We start from the raw sequence: 10,524 nt of genomic DNA, 5'->3' as shown, positions 1-10,524 counted from the left end.
CAAATCGGCGTGGATATGGTGAGCCTGCGGCAAAATATATTGTACTTCCAGGAACTACAAGTACTTTATTAAAAATTTTCATTCGTACCTTGCCATCAGGATTTTTAATTTTTTGCATTGATAAATATACAACATGTTCTCTGGCACAGCAGGAAACATTTTGATAATCATTAACGGATTGTGCACAATCGTCGAACGGCTTTGAGGAATAAACTCCTCTATTGAAGAATTTCTCATAGGCAGTATCATTTTTCTTAAACTTATCCCATACCTGATGCACAATGAAAGTTAAATTTTTATCAAGCAACTCTTCAAATGTTTTAATTTCATGTGATACGTCTTTCTCGAGTTGAGAATTTGAAAATGTCGAATGGATGAATGACGATTGTAAGAAGAAAAAAAACATTGTCGAAAGAAATACTATTTTTTCTAATCTTTTCACTGGCATCGGAGGAACTGTAAAACCCAGTGCCATTTGAAAAATGTACATTAATTTCCAATTTCGTTGATCGAAATTTAAATATTTACTTATCAACCAAGGCATGAAAATTAAACCAAATATGTATAGAATTTTGAAAAGCTTCCATTGAGTTATCAGAAATTTTTCTTCATTTGGAAAAATTGGTACCAATATTACTATTTTAATTGCTCTTGTTCCTTTGCTACTTTCGAGAAAATTATTAACGCAAGATGCAAACAATGTTGATTGTATTCCGAAAAATTGATGATTGTTGCTAATAGCCTCTTTTTCCATTCCAGTATTATATTGTTTAATGCAGTTTACTTTCTGCCAGGTGGTAAAATTGTAAATTTTCATCTTTATAGAAAAATTAATCACTTTTGATATAGCAGTAAATAAATTGATGTCAGGACCGTAAACTTTTAAAACATGCCCTGTTGAATTGCGATTAATGTGGGTATAAGGTGGCAAGTGAAATAAACTCACATTCATCTTGTAACCATTTAGATTACGAAGTTTGTACGGAAACAAAATGCTTTGCTTTGAGAATGTCGTTTTAGTATAGCCTTTGGTGAATGGATTGTAGTAGTGTAAGTTTACATCTACTGTTTTGTAATTTTGAACCAATACTGCTTTATCAACTTTACGCTGTGTTAGCACAAGAATTGTGATGTCCAAAAACTGTTTGACCCAACATATCCGAAAGAATTCTTTATACTTCATGCTTTTTTCGACTTTGGTTGCAATCAGGACTTTTGGACGAGTTTTCTGCTGTGACATCTTAGCAACAAATTGAAGAATGTTGAGTAGGTTTGATAAATTGTTTTCATTTCTTGCCGGAATGATCACTAATCTTGTTACCTTTAGCAAATATGGAGGTAATTCCATATTCCCTCCGTCTTCATTCATGATGGTCTTAAAATCAGCAACGCGTGTTGGTATTATTTTAGAAATACTTTTTTCAATCTCATAAATAATACTGTTGTTAAAATCGTTTTCGTACAAAAGAAGGTGTTGATGTATTTTAATCTCCTTTTTTAAAGTGGCCTCTAAGTTATTCAGCCACTTGTTATTAGCATTTACTGTTTTTTCGTAAATGCAGGACAATAGGAATAAAGTCCTAATGGAAAGTTTTAAAATAAAACTTAATTCCATGTTGTTTTATTTCGTATCAGCAAGTTGAACGCTAAAAGATTGTATTAATGATTTATTTGATTTCAATATAAAATTTTTTATTTTAATTCCATCAAATGTAACTGAATTGAAATAAAAAATAAAAAAAATCTTTACTAAATTTAGTTTTATTAATTTTAAATACTTACCAATTAGTATTTTTCTTTGCTTCTATTGTATTTTAAAATGAAAAATTTCTATACATTGTGTACCTCATTTCTATCATTTGGTCATAATAGGATTGTACAAGACAAGAGAATGACTTTTTTAGTTTAAAAAAATCGATGTTGTTGATTCTATTTTCTGTTATATATCTATGTATTTTTAAATTGTAATATTAACTTTATAGGAGTCTTTCTCACAATCAAATTCATTTCTATTTTTTTACTTTCTAAAAAGACAAAGTTTATAAGTATTGAGTCATCATGATCTATCTACAGGACTAGGACTTAGTCATATTTTTATCTATGTATATTGAACTTTGTAAGGACTAGAACTTAGTCATATTTTTATCTTTTCTTTCTTCTTCGTTAATATATAAGCAACATGTAATCTTCAAAAGCCAGATTTAGTCGTGACTGCTTTCGGAGAAGGACTCCCAAATTATTAAAGAAAGTTTTAAATAAAAATCTGTGAATTTATTATTTGGAATCCAACATAATTTTTGGCGACGAGGATACGGATTGGTCCGATACTCTATATTAGTGATTCTTGGAACTAGCAACTCCATCCTAAAAACGAGTGACAATTTTAATTGTTAAAATTCGGTCCACGAACGAGTCAGCAACAAAAAAAAGTGAACTTCCGACTGCCGTATTGGAACTAGCAACTCCAACAGAAGGGACGACATTTCCCAGGTTGACATCTTGGAATTAGCAACTCCAACAACAGGGACAACATTATCAAGTTGACATCTTGGAATTAGCAACTCCAACAACAGAAACAACATTCTCAGGTTGACATCTTGGAATTAGCAACTCCATCACCAGAGAATCTTCAACGTAAGTACTGACACTTTTAATATTCGATTGCATTCCGACTTTTTCTCAATTCTTTCAAATTCATTCCTTCAAATTCCTAAAAGAAAAGAAAAATGCCTGATCCAGATCAAAGTGCTGTAATTAATTCAGTATCACTCGAATTTCTTACTAAATTACTACCTGACAATTTTGACGGAGATAGATTCAAAATTAGAAGCTTTGTTAAACAAGTAGATTCAGTGTTCGAAATAGCTAAGGAAAATCAAAAAACACCCCTTTTATTATATGTAAAAAGTAAAATAATCGGTAAAGCCCGAGAGCAAATAGATATTCACTGTAATCTCACCACTTGGGAGGAGATTTCAGAATTGTTACTCAATTTGTATCAAGACAAAAGATCATTAGATCAATTGCTTGAAGAACTCAATAATATTAAACAAAGACCAAACGAAAGTGTATCTTTTTATTATCAAAAATTAGAAGATCTCTCATCAAGAATCTTAGCCGTAATTCATACCACTGAAACTAATAAAGATATTTTAAAAGGTAGAATTGCTATGATTAACGACATGACTTTGAATCGTTTTATTTATCATACACATCCACAAATCTCTCAAATGTTAAGATATCGCGAATTTAAAACTTTAAACAGCGCTCTCACTGCTGCTACAGCAGAAGAAAAAGCTCTAGGCATGAAAATCAATTTTTCTTCTCAAAAATGTCACATTTGTCATAAAACTAACCATTTAGCTAAAGATTGCTATCATAAAAATAAAAACAATAGGTCCTCTCAAAGCAAATTAATAAATCATGTAAATTCTTCATTTAACGGAACGAATCAACGTTCATCTGAATCTAATTCAAATAAATTAAATTTATTTTGTAAATATTGTAAAAGGCCCGGTCACGCTATAGAAGAATGTAGAAAAAGACAATGGGTAAATCAAAATCGCAATAAAAATTCAAATTCAAATAATCGACCTATCAATCAAAGTATTAATTTTCAACAACAAGCATCTCAAATTAATACTAACAATGAAAATCATTCTAATAACGACGTTGCAATTCCTTCAACCTCAAATTCTGACCAAATCGGTCAAACTTTCAACACGTTTTTACGATCAAATATTTTACTTGACACTAACGACTTAACATACGTGTTAATAAAATCGCCATCTGCTAATTCTTGTGATAAAACCCTAAAATTTTTAATTGACACAGGTGCTTCTATTTCATTGATAAAAACTACGAGTCTCAAAAATTATGACATAAAAAATTCTAAATCAATCACCTTGAACGGTATCTCTCCTTCAGCACCTCTCAAAACTCTAGGCGAAATCGAAATTCAATTGCAACTCTACAAAAATTCTATTTATGCGAAATTCCACTTAATAAACAATTTAACAAACATTCCATTTGACGGTTTATTAGGTCACGATTTCTTCCACAACCAAAAAAGTCAAATTGATTATGACAAATACACGATCTCAATTAAGGCGTTTCCATCACCAATACCTCTTTTCCAACTCGAAACAAATAAAGCTCAGGCTTGTAGGCAAATAGATAAAATGCTCAAACAAGATATCGTAAGTCCTTCTATGAATCCGTGGTCAAGTCTACTCTGGGTAGTTCCAAACAAGTTAAATGCTTTTTGTAAGCGTAAACGACGCATAGTAATTGACTATCGAAATCTAAATAAGATAATCGGTGACGCGTTCTCGACATCTCACATTGAAAATGCACCTGCGTATTTTCAAAGACACATGAATTCTGTTTTTCTAAGTTTGAATAAAAATCAATGGTTCGTTTATCTCGATGACATTGTTATACATGGATCATCTTTCGAAAATCACGAAAACAAATTAGCAAATGTCTTTCAAAGACTTTGCGTTAAGCAATCACAACTTCAGCTCAATAAACGCGAATTTATTCAAACATGCGAAAATTCAGGTCATGCAATATATCCATACCTTTCAGAACATTTTATTGTAGGTGTCTTATTTCAATTAAAAGATTCTAATCACCTACCCATCACTTACTATTCAAGAAAATTGAATAAAGCAGAACAAAAATACTCAACAATGGAGAAAGAACTTTTAGCCGTTATCTGTACCATTAGAAATTTTCGACCTTATCTCCACGGTAAACTCTTCACGATTTACACTGACCACAGGCCAATTCAATGGCCCTTTAATGGTAAAAATCAATTTTCAAAAATCGTCAGATGGCGATTTCAGTTAAACAAATATCAATACGTTATCAACTGTAATCCTATACGAATTAATTTCAAGGCCGATGAACTTAAAATTTAAAATTCAAATCAAAAAAATCTTTGGATCTTCTAAGATCCAAAATTAAAATTTAAAAATCAAATCAAAAATCTAAAATCGAAATCTTAAATCAGAAAATCTTAAATTAGAACATCTTAAGTCAGAAAATCTTAGATCAGAAAATCTTAAATCAGAAAATCTTAAATCATAAAATCTCAAGTCAGAAAATCTTAAGTCAGAAAATCTTAAATCAGAAAATCTTAAGTAAGAAAATCTTAAATCAGAAAATCTTAAATTAGAACATCTTAAGTCAGAAAATCTTAAATCAGATAATCTTAAGTCAGAAAAACTTAAATCAGAAAATCTTAAATCATAAAATCTCAAGTCAGAAAATCTTAAGTCAGAAAATCTTAAGTCAGAAAATCTTAAATCAGAAAATCTTAAGTCAGAAAATCTTAAATCAGAAAATCTTAAGTCAGAAAATCTTAAGTCAGAAAAACTTAAATCAGAAAATCTTAAATCATAAAATCTCAAGTCAGAAAATCTTAAGTCAGAAAATCTTAAGTCAGAAAATCTTAAATCAGATAATCTTAAGTCAGAAAATCTTAAATCAGAAAATCTTAAATCAGAAAATCTTAAATCACAACTCTAAGTCAAGAATTCTAAATCAAAAATCTTAAATCGCAAATTCTAAAATCAAAATCCTAAATCAAGAATTCTGACACAAAATGTTGAATTAGAAAATCAAAAAATCATAATTTTAAATTCAGAACTCTAAATCAAAATCTTAAATCGATAATTTTAAATCAAAATTCTGAATAAAAACAATTTTGTTATATATAAATAGGTCTAAATTAAAAGATTTAATTCCTAAATTTAAAACAAAATTCTAAATCTAAATGTGGCTCAAAAATCAAAGTTGCACAATAAAATTTCTAAGTCAAAAATTATATAAATAAATAAATAAAAGTCTAAACCAAAATCAAAATTAAGTGAACCATTCAAAACCTATTCAAAACACTTGTTGACAACACCTTATCACCCGCAAACAAATTGTGCACTAGAACGATCCCATCTCACTTTAAAAGATTATCTAAAACACTATGTCAAACACGACCAAACAGACTGGGACGAGTACTTACCATTTGCAATGTTTAGCTACAATACGTCAACTCACAAATCTACTAATTTCACGCCATACGAACTTCTTTTCGGATCAAAAGCGTACTTGCCTTCATCAATCACACAAGAGCCTAAATTTCATTACTCTTATGATGATTATGTTCGCGCTTTAAAAAACAAGCTAAATGTTTCATTTAAAATTGCTAGAGAAAATATAATAAAATCAAAAACAAATAGCAAGAATAATTACGACAAGAAAAGTAATCCCAAAACTTTCGATGTTAATGATCTCGTTTGTGTTTTAAATAAACAAAGTACAATTGGACTGAGTAAAAAATTAACCCCTCGAGTAAAAGAACCCTACAAAGTAACAAAAGTTTATGATAATCAAACTGTAGGCGTACAAATAGGAAAAAGAGAAATTACATACCATACTAACCTTTTACAACATTATTTTCCAGATGAAATTGACAATCTTTCTTTCCCTTCTACTTCCAAAACTCATCCTTAGTTTACCCTACACAAACACACCATTAAATCATACAAGCGGAATTCTTTATGATAAAAAGGGAATAGCCAAGATATCAAATTCTAAACTAACACTCTTAGCCCACATTAATTTTACACATCTAAATGATGCTCGCATAATAGTGGTTAATAATGCAATTCAAAGTCAATATCTTTGTAAAAAATTATCAGATGCGCCTTATGCGCGAGGACATGTTAGTTTTCATTGTGAAAGAGCTGTACGGTTAATATTCGAGTTAATAAATGAAATAAATAGAAAAAATGAGATTCTTCAGCAATTGACTACTCAATTATCAATACGTCAACGTCGTGGTTTAATGAACGGTGTTTCTTATGCAGTCAATTGGTTATTCGGTATACCCGATGCCGATGATGCAGAATATTATTCCGAAAATATTCATAAATTAATAAATGATAATATCCAAGTAAAAACTCTTCTGAAATCTCAAATACAAGTTGTTTCTAATACTATCAAAAATTTTAATAATTCCTTATACTCTTTAAAAAGTCAAGAAGAAATATTAAATTCTAATTCAGAAAAGATTAATAATTTCATGTCCAATACTAATATCGAAACATCAGTTTTACAATTAGAGACATTAATCACATTTCAAACATCAACAATACTGGAATTATCAAATAAAATTTCCAGAGATTATAGTGAATATATAGATGCGATAAATTTAGCCAAATATAATATTTTATCTCCATTAATAATCACCCCTAATGTCTTATTAGAAGAATTAAATAAATATCATGGAGAATACGAATTATTAATTACTCCAGATGAAAAACATTTTCCTATGTTATATAAATTATTGAAAGTAGATGTATTCCACACTAGTAAAATAACTATTTTTAGTATGCAAGTTCCACTGATATCAAAAATGTATTTTGATCTTTATCATTTAATCCCACTTCCAATTCAACACTCAAATTCTTCAATATTTTCCTACATTGTTCCTAAATATCAACATCTCTTATTATCCCAATCAAAACTCCAATTCCTTTCCTTGGAAAAATTGTCGGATTGTATCGAGTATTTAAAGGGAAAGTACGTTTGTTTCGACGCACACGTCACACAAGTAACAGATCAACCTGAGTGCGAAGTCAGACTGCTGCTACCCCATACTAATCAACTACCCGACGATTGCCAAATTAAAACTACAAAGGCTATCATCGAAACTTGGAAATACGCAGGATATAATCAATGGTTCTACGTACTCCAGAGGCCAACAACACTTACAATCATCTGTAGCAACTCAAAAGAAGAAATAACTGACGTCATCCTTTATCAGACAGGTCTACTTAAGTTACAAGATCACTGCAAGGGTTATACCAATCGTTACGCATTAGAAACGACTAACTTCGCTGATACAAACATAACTTTTCACATACCAAATATCACCATAATTCAAGATGATTGTTGTATCAGAAATGTAGATATTAAACATATAGAATCGATTCCTTTGAAACCAATACATCTAACTAACATCGATCTCTCAGACCTCACATATTCAAATAAAAAATTAAATGAACTTGACGAAATTATCAATAAACATATAAATGAACCATTCATTGTTACCCATACCAAATGGTATACAATTGTTTTAGCAATGATTGGATCAATCATTTTGCTATTTATAATCAGTAACTGTTGCCGATGGTGCGGATGTCTCCGTTGGATTAAAAAATGGTGTTGTTTCACTGCAGACCCAGCAACGGGACAAATTTTGCCACCTACCATAAAGAATTTTGTCAACTGTAATTTTGACTCTAATCTCCACACAAAGGAGGTTGTAGTGTATTCAAAAAGAAATTCCTGCGAGGACATCGAGCAAGCCGGAAGGAGGAGCATAGCAGAAGAAATCGATGATTTTACATCAATTCCAATTCTACACTCACCATCTACATCAAAAATAAAATCTCGTAGAAGCACTACACCAATATAATTTCAACTTGTAATTTTTGTAATGCCTATAATATAAATAAAATAAAAAAAAAATAATAATAATAATAAAAAAAAAATATATATATATAATAATAATAAATAAATAATAAATATTTTTTACTAGAGATTTGAACACTTGCGTCTTCAATCTAAAAGAGGGAGATGTTATATATCTATGTATTTTTAAATTGTAATATTAACTTTATAGGAGTCTTTCTCACAATCAAATTCATTTCTATTTTTTTACTTTCTAAAAAGACAAAGTTTATAAGTATTGAGTCATCATGATCTATCTACAGGACTAGGACTTAGTCATATTTTTATCTATGTATATTGAACTTTGTAAGGACTAGAACTTAGTCATATTTTTATCTTTTCTTTCTTCTTCGTTAATATATAAGCAACATGCAATCTTCAAAAGCCAGATTTAGTCGTGACTGCTTTCGGAGAAGGACTCCCAAATTATTAAAGAAAGTTTTAAATAAAAATCTGTGAATTTATTATTTGGAATCCAACATTTCAATAAGTACGTATAATTTAACAAGTCAACAATTTGAATGTTAAAGGTTAACTAATAATGTAATATTGATTAATATATATGTTTTCATTGGAAATAAAATTTGAATTTTTATTTATTTAGCTTGTTTACCTTATGTGCAAGCTGTATACTTATTTAAAACTTATACCTACTGTAGATAAAATATACTTTATTTTAATAACAAAAAAATTATTCGTTCATTAGTTAGAAAATTTTCAGGGTTATTAAATATTTGCTAATTACATATAAAGTATAATGCTTTGTTACTAACAACATAAATAAAACATAACAATTCATATTTTATGTATTAAGAGATAACTTGGAGTACGCCCACATATCACGGCTTCTTGCTGTGAGGTTACTGTAAGAATATCTGTAGGGCTTGTAAGGTTACCGTGTAATCCTGCAGTAAACTTGAGGTCAACTTTAAACTTCCGCCTCACAGTAAGCTCACACAGTAAAGCTAAGGTAAGCTTACATAGTAAGATCGTGGTAAGTTTATATAGTAAGATTGTGACAAGCTTACATGGAAGGCTTTTGTAAGCTTCATGTACGGTTACTGTAAGCATAGAGTAATATGAAAATATCTTAAGAATAATTATATTATAATATACTAGGGGGCTATGCCCCCTGCGCGCTTCGCGCTAACCCCCATCCCCCCTCCTCTCTTCCCCTCCCCTACCCTAAATTTAAAGGTTAAGATCGTTTCAAGACTCTGAATATAGTCGCAAGTCCCCCCCTTCTCTTCTACCCCCCTTCTCTTGACTTGCGGCTATATTCAGAGTCTTTGAACAGCGGCTTCGCGCGCCAACTCCCACCCCCTCCTCTCTTCCCCTCCCTTTCCCCTCCCCAACCCTAAATTTAAAGGTTAAGATCGTTTCAAGACTCTGAATACAGCCTCAAGTCCCCCCTCCATTTTCTTCTACCCCCCCTTCTCTTAACTTGCGGCTATATTCAGAGTCTTGGAACAGCGGCGGCGTTGGCGGCGATATCTTTTTGTAATATAGGTAGATATTTTGTTACATGCACTACAATAGGGTTTGTTATATAAAATTTATTATTAAAAAGAGTTGAATATATATAGATTAAAATATTTAGATTTTAACAGTAGAAACGATGACTTATATAAATATAATCGTCATTTATAAGAGAGGATGAATGAATCAAAATTTATGTAAAAAATTCGTCTTGATGTAAAGAAGACGATTATATTATATATTACCTTAAATTTTTTTATTTAAAAATTTTTTCTATTAAAAAAAAATTTTTGGAAAAAAGACAATAAATTTTACGACACGAAAACATTTCATTAATTTAAAAAAATCAAAAATGAGTGAGTTACAAAACAAAGAGTAAAAAGTGCGCCAAGTAACCCCGGTCTCCCCTATAACTAAAATTTATTTAATTAATTTTATTAATAAACCAATAAATAATGAAATAAATTTTATTTATTTATCAGTAATATATTTTTCAATAATTACTATTTTATACAATTTATAAAT

At 30.0% G+C, this 10,524-nt stretch overlaps 1 protein-coding gene across 1 annotated transcript; it reads left to right on the top strand.

The window, feature by feature from the left end:
- Positions 1–1,944: 1,944 nt before the first annotated feature.
- Positions 1,945–8,883, top strand: LOC127280270 (uncharacterized). Its single transcript, XM_051303167.1, has 2 exons — positions 1,945–2,634; positions 6,467–8,883. The coding sequence occupies exon 2, from the start codon at positions 6,467–6,469 to the stop codon at positions 8,483–8,485; it is 2,019 nt and encodes a 672-aa protein (XP_051159124.1). The 5' UTR covers positions 1,945–2,634; the 3' UTR covers positions 8,486–8,883.
- The last annotated feature ends 1,641 nt before the right edge of the window (positions 8,884–10,524 follow it).

The sequence above is a fragment of the Leptopilina boulardi genome, unplaced genomic scaffold (genome assembly GCF_019393585.1).
Source record: "Leptopilina boulardi isolate dan_hultmark-lab unplaced genomic scaffold, ZJU_Lbou_2.1 LbouV2_231, whole genome shotgun sequence".
NCBI lineage: Eukaryota > Metazoa > Arthropoda > Insecta > Hymenoptera > Figitidae > Leptopilina > Leptopilina boulardi.
Note: the sequence above shows the minus strand (reverse complement) of the source record. Positions and strands in the feature narration are given on the sequence as shown.

Coding starts and splice junctions, on each gene's coding strand:
- LOC127280270 (XM_051303167.1), top strand. CDS start 6,467: ATGAAATTGACAATCTTTCTTTCCCTTCTACTTCCAAAACTCATCCTT.